The sequence below is a fragment of the Zalophus californianus genome, chromosome 1 (assembly GCF_009762305.2).
Source record: "Zalophus californianus isolate mZalCal1 chromosome 1, mZalCal1.pri.v2, whole genome shotgun sequence".
Lineage (NCBI taxonomy): Eukaryota > Metazoa > Chordata > Mammalia > Carnivora > Otariidae > Zalophus > Zalophus californianus.
Window position 1 is genome coordinate 96,589,838 of NC_045595.1, and position 16,433 is coordinate 96,606,270.

Consider the following 16,433-nt stretch of genomic DNA (forward strand, 5'->3'; position numbering starts at 1 on the left):
AAATTGTGTTTATGCGATTAATTTGTACTTCCTATATGGGAAGGAAGCCCATTCCAGTTTCTTTGCTTTTTAACACAATTTCTAAATGAGCAGAGCACTAATTAATGAGGTTTTCTGGAAGCTTCATTTTTATCTGACTCGCAGAGCTGCAATATAGATTTTTTCCTTCAGAAGTAATTCTTCCTCCCTCTTTGTGATTATGTTAGCATTCAAGGGGAAACACTGGCTTCCTTAACATTTGTCATGATTTGCATAAGTAAAGGCTTCAATAGCAAATGAAAATAAGATGGTGTGTTTGAATGACATTTATAAAGCTTCATAAAAGTAATGACTTCAGTTCTTTCCTATAAAATCGAAATACTTTTCCTTTGGCATCAGTTCTATGCAGGTATTCCTGAAAGGTTTCATTTAAAATGCTCTAATGAGGTAGCTGAATCATTTCTTATCCAAAATACAATATTTCCATCATATGTACTTTTGAAAAGGAAGTGAAATAACACCTTTCATATTTGATTTTCATAGTCTGTGACTTGCTGATTTTTAAGGGATTTTATTCAAAGTATAGTACGTGAATCATGAAAATTAACTTGAATGCTTTTTAAAGGTCCCATTTGTTGAAGGCCGACTCGGTGTCAGACACCGTCTATTCGTTATCACTGATCTACCAACCATTGGAGGAGGGGAGTTATTGCCTCTATCAGGAAACTGAGTCTCAGGAAGGGAAAGTGTTGGCCCTCGTGTAACTTGAAGGAGGAGTCGAGCGGGAGCCTAGGTGTCATCCAAGCTGGAGCTCTTTGTCCCCTGCACCACAGTCAGATTCAGCTAAGTCTGGGCAGGTGGGCCCCACCCTGGTGACCTGGCACCTCGCGCTGGGAGGATGTTGTCCAAGCCAACAACCGTGAGAGTGCGACTTTGTGTGTGTGTGTTGTTTGGTTTTTTGTTTTTTTTGTTTGTTTGTTTTTTTGAGAGGCAAGATTGAGCATTGCTTGGCCTGGTGTACCCAGCCCCAACTCCACTAGGCTGTAAGCCCCAGGACGGCAGGTGTCCTGCTGGTCTTCTTCACTCCTCTCGGCCAGGAGCCCTCCTCCAACAGCCTCTAACATCCAAGAGCCTGATAGTTTTGAAGGAAGGAAGAAGTGTGTTTCTAGACAAGTCCTATATCCTTTAGCCTGTCCCTCCTCCTGCTTTTCCACTTGTCCCCGGGGTCCCTCCTGACCACCATCCCCATTTCATTTCTGACAAGAGCCTTTTTACTTTGTCTCCCTCTGACCTCAAGTCTCTGCTAACTGCCAGGAAGTCTTCCCATGACAAATGGAACTTTCCATCTATGCATTGGTTTCCTATTACCGCCGTAACAAATTAGGAGTTTAAACAATACACATTTTCTTATTACCTTATAATTCTGGAGGTCAGAACTCCAGAATGGGTGTCACTGAGTAAAATCAAGGTATGAGCAGGGCTGTGTTCCTTCTGGAGACTCTGGAAGAAGTTTCTTCTCTTGCCTTTTCCAACTGCTAGCAGCTGCCCGAGTTCCTGGGTTCATGGCCCCTTCCTGCATTTTCCAAGCCAGAAACATTAGGCTGAGTCCTACACACACACACACATGCACGCACGCACTTCTCACACCTTCTCACACTCCCTGGCTATCTTCCGCCCCTCTCTTCCACTTTGAAGGACTCTTGATTACATTGGACCCACCTGATGATTCAATATACTCTATCTTAAAGCCAGCTGACTAGGAACATTAATTAATTCCCTTTTGCTGTGTAACATAACATGTTCACAGGTTCCCAGCATCATGACGTGGACATCTTTGGGGGCCATTACTCTGCCTACCACAGTCTGTAAACCAGATGTCCCCTGTTACATCACATTTGGAAGTAAAAATTCAGGCCCAACAATAGTCACAAACTGCTACTGTTCTGGGTCTTTCCTGATAGCTCTTTAAGAAATGTGCCCACCCCTGCCCCCATTCACCCTCTCAAATTCCTTCTCAGTCTGTACTGGGGGTCACCCCTGGTGTGTCTCCCATGTGCTCAGCAGACAGCCCTATCAGCTACTCCGAGTCTCTGCAGTGCTGCTCCCTTCCTGCGCAGGCTGGAACTCCAGGCACAGAGCCAGGCTGCCCGACCTTCTGGGCATCTTACCTTCTGGTTTTACCTCAGTCCCTACTTCAGACCTCCTGTCTAGGCTGAGATCCACATCTTCAGGAGGTGGGGTTGCAGGGCAATCAGAGTGACCAACACTATCCCACACTCAGAATTAATTGCCCCAAACCTACCCCACACTACCCACATACTCACAGCGACTCCCTGCCCTGAAATGAAATAAAAATGGGTTTGTACTCTATCTCTTTAGGATTTATTCTTTGCCAAAGAGCTTCTTGATCCTTCATGCAAATCGAATCCTATTAGTCTTTCCCTACTTGCTCTGCAGATAGACTTGAGCCCTGGAGTGAGGATAATTTAGGTCAAGCCAGACCTCGTATTTTTAACCTCGTACACAGAGGGTTGAGTTAATCAACACACTTCAGTTCATGGTCCATTTTCAACACTGGTTTATGCAAGGCCCTTTTCTTGTCTCCATTTGTAGTCCTTTTAGTGGCCATTCCTTCCCAGACATCCATTCTAACACATTTTATGTGTATCTCATTACTTTTGAGTTCATTACATGGTATGTACTATTTTGAATGTGTTGGTAATTTGCACAAACAGTATTGTGCCACATGTCCTACTTTGTTTCTCACCTTTTCTCCCTGAACACTATGTTTTTGTGCTCTAGCCATGTCGTTATGCACATTTAGTCCCTTACTCCTGATGCTGCCTCATTTGGGCACCACATGTTACCTATCCACTCAGCCAGGATGGACACCCAGGTGACCTCCAATAGTGCTGCAGTGAACAGTATTCATTCCTGACATTTTGTGGGCAGGATGGGGGCGTGAGAATTTCTCTGAAACATTGTATTTGTTTTCTAGGGCTGCCATACCAAAATGCTACAGATTGGGTGGCTTAAACAACAGAAATTTATTTTCTCACAGTTCTGGAAGCCAGAAATCCCAAATCACGTATTTGCCAGGTCTGGTTTCTTCAGAGGCCTCTCTCCTTGGCTTGCAGACACCTGACTTTTTCCTGTGTCCTCACGTGGCCTTTTCTCTGTGCAAAGGCACCTCTGGCAGGTCTCTGTGTGTCCAAATTTCCTCCGTTTTATAAGGACACCAGTCAGATTGGATTAGGGCCCTCCCTAATAACCCCATTTTAACTTAATCACCTCTTTAAAGGTCCTCTCTCCAAATACAGTTGGCCCTTGAACAACACAGGTTCAAACTGTGTGGGTCCATTTATACACTGATTTTTTACAGTGCAGGACTGTATTTTCTCTTCTATGATGTTCTTAATAACATTTTCTTTGCTCTATCTTTATTGTAAGAATATAGTATATAATAAATATATGATATCTGTTAACTGACCATTTATGTTATCAGCAAGACTTCTGGTCAGCAGTAGGCTACTAGTAGTTAAGTTTGGGGGCATTAGAAAGCTATATATGGATTTTCAACTGTGTAGGGGGTCAGCGCCCCTAACCCCTGCATTGTTCAAGGGTCAACTGTATAGGCACATGCTGAAGTACTGGGGATAGGACTTCAAGGTATAAATTTTGGGAGGACACAATTCAGCCCTTACCAGATATATACCATGAGTGAAACTGCTGGGTCATAGAGTACATACATACTTGATTTCAATGCATGCATGTACGGGTCCATAAAGAATGAACGAGGGAGGGCGGAGCAAGATGGCGGAGGAGTAGGAGACCTGGATTTCATCTGGTCTCAGGAATTCAGCTGGGTAGGGATCAAACCATTCTGAAAACGTACAAACTCAACAGGAGATCGAAGAAGAGAATAGCAACAACTCTCTGAACAGAAAAACGACCACTTTCTGGAAGGTAGGACGTGCGGAGAAGTGAATCTGAGGTGATATCCAGTAGACGGCGGGGGAGGGGGCCTCTGTGGGCTGCTTCTGGCAAGTGATAGAGCCGCGGAGCACAAAATCGGAACTTTTAGAAGTCGGCTCCGCTGAGGGACGTCACTCCACTGGCTAAGTGGGGGATGGAATCCTCGTGGGACAGTGTGGTCTCAGGACCCTCGGGGTCACGGAAAGACCGGGGGTGCCTGAGTGCGGCAGAGCTCCCAGGTATCGGAGCGGGGAAGCCGGCAGCAGAGACGGAGCCGAAGCGCAGGCTCTCAGCTCAGGGTGGCCATAAACTGTGATCGGTGACACAGTCGGGCCACTGCACATCCAGCAGGGACCCAACAAGCAGCAGATCCAGGGAGACTCCCCTTCCTCTCGCAGGGGGAGCGGCGCGGGAACGCACCGCAGGGATCTGCTGGGTTTGGAGACTCCACACTGGGTGGGGTGCCAGAGATAGAAACGCTCGGTCACAGGCCCGCTGAGCATGGAGTGTGGCCAGAGACCGGGGAGACGGGAGTGATTGACTGCTTTTCTCTGGGGGCGCACTGAGGAGTGGGCCCCCGAGTTCTCCGCTCCTCTGGGGCAGAGATTGGGAGGCCGCCATTTTCACTCTCGTCCCCCAAAGCTGTACCAAAAGCTTGCAGGAACCAAAAGCTCCCAAGAGCAAACCTGAAGAGATTGCTTAGCCCAGACCGACAAGGGCAGGGCAATTCCACCTCCGGCAAAGACATTTGGGAACCACGGCAACAGGACCCTCCCCCAGAAGATCAGCAAGAACAGCCAGCCAAGACCAAGTTTACCCATCAGTGAGAATGGCAGAAGGCCAGCGCTAGGGGAATATAGCACATAGAATTCATGGCTTTTCTAGCATAATTCTTTAGTCTTTCAAAGTTAATTTTTTTTAATTTTTCTTTTTTCCTTTTTCAGCCACCATCTTATCAATCCCTTTTTTAAAAAAGCATTTTTATTTTTCATTTTTAAAGTCATATTCTATCCCTTCATAGTAGTTACCCTTATTTTTGGCATATATATATATATAAGTTGTTCTCTCTTTAAAATTTTGAGATACAGTTTCTTCTAAGAGATCAAAACACACCCTAAATCTCTAATGTATGGCTTTGTTCTAGTTTCCTGCCTGATCACGTTCTCTCCCCCTTTTTTCTCTTTCTTCTTTCTTTCTTTTTCTTTTAAATCCTCTACTTTTTTCAAACAACTTCTTATCAATTCCTTTTATAAAATTTTTTATACTTTTCATCTTTACAGTCATATTCCATCCCTTCATCGTATCAACCCTTATTTTGTACATATATAAGTCTTTCTTTAAAATTTTGGGAGGCACTTTCTTCTAACAGACCAAAATACACCCAAAATCTAGCGTGTGGCACTGATCTATGCACCAGCCTGATCATAATTGATCATATTCTGTTTTTTTTTTGTTTCATTCTGTTTTTGTTTGTTTTTATCTTTTTCTTTCTTTCTTTTTTTTTTTTTTTTTGGTCTTTCTTTTTCTTTCCCTTTCTTTCCCCCTCGTTTCAGGTCTTTTCTCATTTGTTTAGAGTATATTTTCTGGGGACATTGTTACCCTGTTAGCATTTTGTTCTCTCATTCATCTATTCTCCTCTAGACAAAATGACAAGATGGAAAAAATCACCTCAACAAAAAGAACAAGAGGTAGACCATCTGCCAGGGACCTACTCAATACGGACATTAGTACAATGTCGGACCTAGAGTTCAGAATCATGATTTTAAAGATACTAGCTGGGCTTGAAAAAAGCATGGAAGTTATTAGAGAAACGCTTTCTGGAGAAATAAAAGGAAATAAAAGAAAATAAAATCTAACCAAGTCGAAATCAAAAAGGCTATTAATGAGGTGCAATCAAAAATGGGGGCACTAACTGCTAGGGTAGATGAGGCAGAAGAGAGAATCAGTGATATAGAAGACCAAATGATGGAAAATAAGGAAGCCAAGAAAAAGAGAGATAAACAGCTACTGGATCACGAGGGCAGAATTCGAGAGATAAGCGATACCATAAGACAAAACTACATCAGAATAATTGGGATCCCAGAAGAAGAAGAAAGAGAGAGGGGGGCAGAAGGTATATTGGAGCAAATTAGAGCAGAGAACTTCCCTAAAGTGGGGAAGGAAAGAGGCATCAAAATCCAGGAGGCACAGAGAACCCCTCTCAAAATCAATAAAAATAGGTCAACACGCCGACATCTAATAGTAAAACTTCCGAGTCTCAGAGACAAAGAGGAAATCCTGAAAGCAGCTCAGGAGAACAGATATGTAACCTATAATGGTAGAAATATTAGATTGGCAACAGACCTATCCAGAGAGACCTGGCAGGCCAGAAAGGACTGCCAGAAAGGACTGAAGAATGAGATCTTCAGAGCACTAAACGAAAAAAAAATGCAGCCAAGAATACTATATCCAGCTAGGCTGTCATTGAAAATAGAAGGAGAGATAAAAAGCTTCCAGGATAAACTAAAGGAATTTGCAAACACGAAACCAGCCCTCCAAGAAATATTGAGAGGGGTCCTCTAAGCAAAGAGAGAACCTAAAAGCAGCAAACAGCAGAAACGAACACAGACAACAGACAGTTAACAGTCACCTTACAGGCAATACAATGGCACTAAATTCATACCTTTCAATAGTTACCCTGAATGTAAATGGGCTCAATGCCCCAATCAAAAGACACAGGCTATCAGATTGGATTCAAAAACAAGACCCATCCATATGCTGTCTGCAAGAGACTCATTTGAGACCCAAAGACACCCCCAGATTGAAAGTGAGGGGGCGGAAAACCATTTACCATGCTAATGGACACCAAAAGAAAGCTGGGGTTGCAATCCTTATATCAGACAAACTAGATTTTAAAACAAAGACTGTAATAGAGATGAGGAAGGACACTATATCCTACTTAAAGGGTCTATCCAACAAAAAGATCTAACAATTGTAAATATCTATGCCCCGAACATGGGAGCAGCCAATTATATAAGGCAATTAATAACAAAAGCAAAGAAACACATTGACAACAATACAATAATAGTGGGGGACTTTAACATCCCCCTGACTGAAATGGACAGATCATCTAAGCAAAAGATCAACAAGGAAATAAAGACTTTAAATGATACACTGGAACAAATGGACTTCACAGACATATTCAGAACATTCCATCCCAAAGCAACGGAATACACATTCTTCTCTAGTGCCCATGGAACATTCTCCAGAATTGATCACATCCTAGGTCACAAATCAGGTCTCAATCAGTACCAAAAGATTGGGATCATTCCCTGCATATTTTCAGACCACAGTGCTTTGAAACTAGAACTCAATCACAAGAGTAAAGTCGGAAAGAACTCAAATACATGGAGGCTAAAGAGCATCCTACTAAAGAATGAATGGGTCAACCAAGAAATTAAAGAAGAATTAAAAAAATTCATGGAAACCAATGAAAATGAAAACACAACTGTTCAAAATCTTTGGGATACAGCAAAGGCAGTCCTGAGAGGAAAGTATATAGCAATACAAGCCTTTCTCAAGAAACAAGAAAGGTCTCAAATACACAACCTAACCCTACACCTAAAGGAGCTGGAGAAAGAACAGCAAATAAAGCCTAAACCCAGCAGGAGAAGAGAAATCATAAAGATCAGAGCAGAAATCAATGAACTAGAAACCAAAAGAACAGTAGAACAGATCAATGAAACTAGGAGCTGGTTCTTTGAAAGAATTAACAAGATGGATAAACCCCTGGCCAGACTGATCAAAAAGAAAAGAGAAATGACCCAAATCAAGAAAATCATGAATGAAAGAGGAGAGATCACAACCAACACCAAAGAAATACAAACAATTATAAGAACATATTATGAGCAACTCTATGCCAGCAAATTAGATGACCTGGAAGAAATGGGTGCATTCCTAGAGATGTATCAACTACCAAAATTGAAACAGGAAGAAATAGAAAACTTGAACAGACCTATAACCACTAAGGAAATTGAAACAGTCATCAAAAATCTCCCAAGAAACAAAAGCCCAGGGCCAGATGGCTTCCCAGGGGAATTCCATCAGACATTTCAAGAAGAATTAATACCTATTCTCCTGAAACTGTTCCAAAAAATAGAAATGGAAGGGAAACTTCCGACCTCATTTTATGAAGCCAGCATTACCTTGATCCCAAAACAAGACAAAGACCCCATCAAAAAAGAGAATTACAGACCAATATCCTTGATGAACATGGATGCAAAAATTCTCACCAAAATACTAGCCAATAGGATCCAACAGTACATTAAAAGGATTATTCACCATGACCACGTGGGATTTATTCCTGGGCTGCAAGGCTGGTTCAGCATCCGCAAATCAATCAACGTGATACAATACATTAACAAAAGAAAGAACAAGAATCATATGATCCTCTCAATAGATGCAGAAAAAGCATTTGACAAAGTACAAAATCCTTTCTTGATCAAAACTCTTCAGAGTATAGGGTTAGAGGGTACATACCTCAATATCATAAAAGCCATCTATGAAAAACCTACAGCGAATATCATTCTCAATGGGGAAAGGCTGAGAGCTTTTCCCCTAAGGTCAGGAACGCGGCAGGGATGTCCACTCTCACCACTGCTATTCAACATAGTATTAGAAATCCTAATATAGCAGGATATAAAATCAATGCACAGAAATCAGTAGCATTCCTATACACCAACAACAAGACAGAAGAGAGACAAATCAAGGAGTCGATCCCATTTACAATTGCACCCAAAACCATTAGATACCTAGGAATAAATCTAACCAAAGAGGCAAAGGATCTGTACTCAGAAAACTATAAAATACTCATGAAAGAAATCGAAGAAGACACAAAGAAATGGAAAAACGTTCCATGCTCATGGATTGGGAGAACCAACATTGTGACGATGTCAATGCTACCTAGAGGAATCTACACATTCAATGCAATCCCCATCAAAATACCATCCACTTTTTTCAAAGAAATGGAACAAATAATCCTAAAATTTGTATGGAACCAGAAGAGACCCCGAATAGCCAGAGGAATACTGAAAAAGAAAAGCAAAGCTGGCGGCATCCCAATTCCGGACTTCCAGCTCTATTACAAAGCTGTCATCATCAAGACAGTATGGTACTGGCACAAAAACAGACACATAGATCAATGGAACAGAATTGAGAGCCCAGAAATGGACCCTCAACTCTATGGTCAACTTATTTTTGACAAAGCAGGAAAGAAGGTCCAATGGCAAAAAGACAGTCTCTTCAACAAATGGTGTTGGGAAAATTGGACAGCCACATGCAGAAGAATGAAACTGGACCATTTCCTTACACCACACACAAAAATAGACTCCAAATGGTTGAAAGACCTAAACGTGAGACAGGAGTCCATCCAAATCCTAAAGGAGAACACAGGTAGCAACCTCTTCGACCTCAGCCGCAGCAACTTCTTCCTAGAAACATCACCAAAGGCACGGGAAGCCAGGGCAAAAATGAACTATTGGGATTTCATCAAGATAAAAAGCTTTTGCACAGCAAAAGAAACAGTCCACAAAACCAAAAGACAACCGACAGAATGGGAGAAAATATTTGCAAATGACATATCAGATAAAGGGCTAGTATCCAAAATCTATAAAGAACTTATCAAACTCAACACCCAAAGAACAAATAATCCAATCAAGAAATGGGCAGAAGACAAGAACAGACATTTTTCCAAAGAAGACATCCAAATGGCCAACAGACACAGGAAAAAGTGCTCAACATCACTCGGCATCAGGGAAATCCAAATCAAAACCTCAATGAGATACCACCTCACACCCGTCAGAATGGCTAAAATTAACAAGTCAGGGAATGACAGATGTTGGCAGGGATGTGGAGAAAGGGGAACCCTCCTACACTGTTGGTGGGAATGCAAGCTGGTGCAACCACTCTGGAAAACAGTATGGAGGTTCCTCAAACAGTTGAAATTAGAGCTACCGTTCAATCCAGCAATTGCACTACTGGGTATTTACCACAAAGATACAAATGTAGGGACCCGAAGGGGTACGTGTACCCCAATGTTTATAGCAGCAATGTCCACAATAGCCAAACTGTGGAAAGAGCCAAGATGTCCATCAACAGATGAATGGATAAAGAAGATGTGGCATATATACACAATGGAATATTATGCAGCCATCAAAAGGAATGAGATCTTGCCATTTGCAACGACGTGGATGGAACTGGAGGGTGTTATGCTTAGTGAAATAAGTCAATCAGAGAAAGACATGTATCATATGACCTCACTGATATGAGGAATTCTTAATCTCAGGAAACAAACTGAGTGTTACTGGAGTGGTCGGGGGTGGGAGGGATGGGGTGGCTGGGTGATAGACATTGGGGAGGGTATGTGCTATGGTGAGCTCTGTGAATTGTACAAGACTCTTGAATCACAGATCTGTACTTCTGAAACAAATAACGCAACATATTTTAAGAAAAAAGAAAAAGAAGAAGATATCAGGAGAGGAAGAAAAGGGGAGTATGTCAGAGGGGGAGACGAACCATGAGAGATGATGGACTCTGAAAAACAAACTGAGGGTTCTAGAGGGGAGGAGGGTAGGGAGATGGGTTAGCCTAGTGATGGGTATTGAGGAGGGCTCGTTCTGCATGGAGCACTGGGTGTTATGAACAAACAATGAATCATGGAACACTGCATCAAAAACTAATGATGTAATATATGGTGATTAACATAACAATAAAAAAGCTGTATTTTCAAAAAAAAAAAAAAGAAAGTGAGGGGGTGGAAAACCATTTACCATGCTAATGGACACCAAAAGAAAGCTGGGGTGGCAATCCTTATATCAGACAAATTAGATTTTAAAACAACGACTGTAATAAGAGATGAAGAAGGACACTATATCCTACTTAAAGGGTCTATCCAACAAGAAGATCTAACAATTGTAAATATCTATGCCCCTAACATGGGACCAGCCAATTATATAAAGCAATTAATAACAAAAGCAAAGAAACACATTGACAACAATACTTTAATAGTGGGAGACTTTAACACCCCCCTGACTGAAATGGACAGATCATCTAAGCAAAAGATCAACAGGGAAATAAAGACTTTAAATGACACACTGGACCAAATGGACTTCACAGATATATTGAGAACATTCCATCCCAAAGCAACAGAATACACATTCTTCTCTAGTGCCCATGGAACATTCTCCAGAATTGATCACATCCTAGGTCACAAATCAGGTCTCAACAGGTACCAAAAGACTGGGATCATTCCCTGCATATTTTCAGACCACAATGCTTTGAAACTAAAACTCAATCACAAGAGGAAAGTCGGAAAGAACTCAAATACATGGAAGCTAAAGAGCATCCTACTAAAGAATGAATGGGTCAACCAGAAAATTAAAGAAGAATTTAAAAAATTCATGGAAACCAATGAAAATGAAAACACAACTGTTCAAAATCTTTGGGATGCAGCAAAGGCGGTCCTAAGAGGAAAGTATATAGCAATACAAGCCTTTCTCAAGAAACAAGAAAGGTCTCAAATACACAACCTAACCCTACACCTAAAGGAGCTAGAGAAAAAACAGCAACTGAAGCCTCAACCCAGCAGGAGAAGAGAAATAATAAAGATCAGAGCAGAAATCAATGAAATAGACACCAAAGGAACAGTAGAACAGATCAACGAAACTAGGAGCTGGTTCTTTGAAAGAATTAACAAGATTGATAAACCCCTGGCCAGACTTATCAAAAAGAAAAGAGAAATGACCCAAATCAAGAAAATCATGAATGAAAGAGGAGAGATCACAACCAACACCAAAGAAATACAAACAATTATAAGAACATATTATGAGCAACTCTATGCCAGCAAATTAGATAACCTGGAAGAAATGGATGCATTCCTACAGATGTATCAACTACCAAAACTGAGCAAGGAAGAAATAGAAAACCTTAACAGATCTATAACCACTAAGGAAATTGAAGCAGTCATCAAAAATCTCCCAACAAAAAAAAGCCCAGGGCCAGATGGCTTCCCAGGGGAATTCTACCAAACATTTAAAGAAGAATTAATACCTATTCTTCTGAAAATGTTTCAAAAAATAGAAATGGAAGGAAAACTTCCAAACTCATTTTATGAAGCCACCATTACCTTGATCCCCAAACCAGACAAAGACCCCATCAAAAAGGGGAATTACAGACCGATATCCTTGATGAACCCGGATGCAAAAATTCTCACCAAAATACTAGCCAATAGGATCCAACAGTACATTAAAAGGAATATTCACCACGACCAAGTGGGATTTATCCCTGGGCTGCAAGGCTGGTTCAACATCCACAAATCAATCAATGTGATACAATATATTAACAAAAGAAAGAACAAGAATCATATGATCCTCTCAATAGATGCAGAAAAAGCATTTGACAAACTACAGCATCCTTTCTTGATCAAAACTCTTCAGACTACAGGCATAGAGGGTACATATCTCAATATCATAAAAGTCATCTATGAAAAATCTACAGCGAATATCATTCTCAATGGGGAAAAACAGAGCTTTCCCCCTGAGGTCAGGAACGCGGCAGGGATGTCCACTATCACCACTGCTACTCAACATAGTATTACAAGTCCTAGCCACAGCAATCAGACAACAAAAAGAAATCAAAGGCATCCAAATCGGCAAAGAGGAAGTCAAACTCTCACTCTTTGTAGATGATATGATCCTTTATGTGGAAAACCCAAAGACTCCACCCCAACACTGCTAGAACTCATACAGGAATTCAGTAAAGTGGCAGGATATAAAATCAGTGCACAGAAATCAGTGGTATTCCTATACACCAACAAGAAGACAGAAGAGAGAGAAATTAAGGAGTCTGTCCCATTTACAATTGCACCCCAAACCATAAGATACCTAGGAATAAATCTAACCAAAGAGGCAAAGGATCTGTACTCAGAAAACCATAAAATACTCATGAAACAAACTGAGGAAGACACAAAGAAATGGAAAAATGTTCCATGCTCATGGACTGGAAGAACAAATATTGTGAAGATGTCAATGCTACCTAGAGCAATCTACACATTCAATGCAATCCCCATCAAAATATCATCCACTTTCTCAAAGAAATGGAACAAATAATCCTAAAATTTGTATGAACCAGAAAAGACCCCTAATAGCCAGAGGGATGTTGAAAAAGAAAAGCAAAAGTGGCAGCATCACAATCCCGAACTTCCAGCTCTATTACAAAGCCGTCATCATCAAGACAGTATGGTACTGGCACAAAAACAGACACATAGATCAATGGAACAGAATAGAGAGCCCAGAAATGGACCCTCAATTCTATGGTCAACTAATCTTTGACAAAGCAGGAAAGAATGTCCAATGGAAAAAAGACAGTCTCTTCAACAAATGGTGTTGGGAAAGTTGGACAGCCACATGCAGAAGAATGAAACTGGACCATTTCCTTACACCACACACAAAAAATAGACTCAAAATGGATGAAAGACCTAAATGTGAGACAGGAGTCCATCAAAATCCTTGAGAAGGACACAGGCAGCAACCTCTTCAACCTCAGCCACAGCAACTTCTTCCTAGAAACATCACCAAAGGCAAGGGAAGCAAGGGCAAAAATGAACTATTGGGACTTCATCAAGATAAAAGCTTTTGCACAGCAAAGGAAACAGTCAACAAAACCAAAAGACAACCGACAGAATGGGAGAAGATATTTGCAAATGACCTATCAGATAAAGGGCTAGTATCCAAAATCTATAAAGAACTTATCAAACTCAACACCCAAAGAACAAATAATCCAATCAAGAAATGGGCAGAAGACATGAACAGACATTTTTCCAAAGAAGACATCCAAATGGCCAACAGACACAGGAAAAAGTGCTCAACATCGCTCGGCATCAGGGAAATCCAAATCAAAACCTCAATGAGATACCACCTCACACCAGTCAGAATGGCTAAAATTAACAAGTCAGGAAACGACAGATGTTGGCGGGGATGCGGAGAAAGGGGAACCCTCCTACACTGTTGGTGGGAATGCAAGCTGGTGCAACCACTCTGGAAAACAGTATGGAGGTTCCTCAAACAGTTGAAAATAGAGATACTGTATGACCCAGCAATTGCTCTACTGGGTATTTACCCCACAGATACAAATGTAGTGATCTGAAGGGGTACGTGAACCCCAATGTTTATAGCAACAATGTCCTCAATAGCCAAACCATGGAAAGAGCCAAGATGTCCATCGACAGATGAATGGATAAAGAAGATGTGGTATATATATACAATGGAATATTAAGCAGCCATCAAAAAACAAAAAAACCCAAAATCTTGCCATTTGCAACGCCGTGGATGGAACTAGAGGGTATTATGCTAAGTGAAATAAGTCAATCAGAGAAAGATATGTATCATATGACCTCACTGATATGAGGAATTCTTAATCTTAGGAAACAAACTGAGGGTTGCTGGAGTGGTGGGGAGTGGGAGGGATGAGTTGGCTGGGTGATAGACACTGGGGAGGGTATGTGCTGCGGTGAGCACTGTGAATTGTGTTAAGACTGATGAATCACAGACCCGTACCTCTGAAACAAATAATACATTATATGTTAAAAAAAAAAAGAAGAAGAAGATAGTAGGAAGGGAAAAATGAAGCGGGGAAATCGGAGGGGGAGATGAACCATGAGAGACTGTGGACTCTGAGAAACAAACTGAGGGTTCTAGAGGGGAGGGGGGTGGAGGGATGGGTTAGCCTGGTGATGGGTATTAAAGAGGGCACGTATTGAATGGAACACTGGGTGTTATACGCAAACAATGAATCATGGAGCCCTACATCAAAAACTAATGATGTAATTAACATGACATAATAAAATAAAATTAAAAAATAAAAAGAATCTATCACAAAATGTAACTTAAAACACACACGCAAAAAACTAAAGGGCATAATTTAATTAGTGTCTATTTCTTTTTTTGCCTTTTCCCTTTGAATACAAATATAAAAAGTTAAAAGCTTTGTATATAGGGACATTGTACAAACATCACTCTTCACCACCCAAACCGCAACGCCATCCCATCTGCCTCATGAGTCCTGATCTGTCTAGACAGAGCCTGCTATTCCAGTGGCCTATCCTTCATCCCTGGATCATAGCCTCACTCCCTAAACGCCTCCTCAGTAAACATGTACTGGGAAGGAACAGGAATGCTTCCAGACCAGAAGCGTGGAGAAACCCAGCACCTTTGAGGTAAAGCAGGGAGATCCACGTGTAAGCTGAGTTGGTTAGATTTGTAGGAGACTTGCTCACTGCAGTTTTCCCTTTCCAGGTAGCTCTGACAGCTCATTGTGATCAAAGACAGTGTGAAGCATCAGAGAGAGGCAATTGGCAGATTTTCAAATTGTGGTTCTATTCACCTTTCATCCACTTCTCTAAGAACCTTCTCTTTACCTTAACCAATGTTGGGACTATCACTTCCCCTACAATCCAGTCAAGGTGCTCAGTCTGTTAAGAGCCAAACACATTAATGGAATTTACAAATGATAACAGCTATGATAGAAGCAATTTCCAGGTGCTGGGGGGGACACCCTAGGAGGGCTGCTCTATGGTGAAGCCCACCTGAGTTCACAACTCTCAGTTAAATTCGATTCCTTAGAGGAAGTGGAAACTGGTCTATGAAATCCCAGTCTCACCACATTTTAGGAGTACGACTTTAGAAAAGCAAAAAGTTACCTGGTCCTTCTGAGCTTCAGCGTCCTCATTCATCTAAGGGGGTCAGCGGCACCTGCTTTGTGTGGCCATCATGAGGCGTTAATGAGATGATGTGTGAGGGTCTGGTGCATGGCAGTGGCCATGCTACTGGGAAGCTACTGTTTCCCCTGTGACTGGTGCATGGCTCTCTGCTTCTGATTGCAGGTGGTAACGCCAGATGGGCGTGGGAAGACCCGAGCTAAGTGGGGCCTGCTGAAGAATATCCAGACTGCCCTCCAGAAGCGTTTCTGAGCCCCCCGCGGAGAAGGCAGCAACATCAGCGACGCACCACAGATAGACATATACACACACACACATATATATTTTTTTCTCATCACATTCTTCAGTGAGGTTGCAGTCGATGTTCCCAGGACCTCTGAGTCTTCTAAGAGCTAATAAAAGGAAATGCCTGATGTCATGGCTTACTGTTTGCTCATTATTTTGGAACTAAGATGTAAAACAGCAAGTCTCTACACCTCCATTAGCTCAGGCCTAACCTTAGGTTCAGAATTCTGTAGTGTTTTGTACATGGCAGCTACCAGACCTCTGGGTAGTAAAAAGGTCACTCTCTTTGCAGTCAGGCCCTCTAGGTGTGCATTCTGACCCTAGTCTAACTAGCGTTCGGTGTTTGGGCAAGTCACTGTTTGATGGGGAGCTCCTTACCTCACCATGTAGTCTATTTTAACAGTCAGCAACCAATGTTGTTAGAATGTTCTTCCTAACTATTGAG

At 41.7% G+C, this 16,433-nt stretch overlaps 1 protein-coding gene across 2 annotated transcripts in view; it reads left to right on the plus strand.

The window, feature by feature from the left end:
- Positions 1-16,110, plus strand: part of TRIM42 (tripartite motif containing 42) — a 31,344-nt gene extending 15,234 nt beyond the window's left edge. For both annotated transcript variants that reach the window (XM_027585470.2, XM_027585471.2), the window contains exon 5: positions 15,869-16,110. In XM_027585470.2, coding sequence (XP_027441271.1) covers positions 15,869-15,955 — 87 coding nt within the window. In that variant the 3' untranslated portion in view covers positions 15,956-16,110. The remainder of the gene's footprint in view (positions 1-15,868) is intronic.
- Positions 16,111-16,433: the final 323 nt, after the last annotated feature.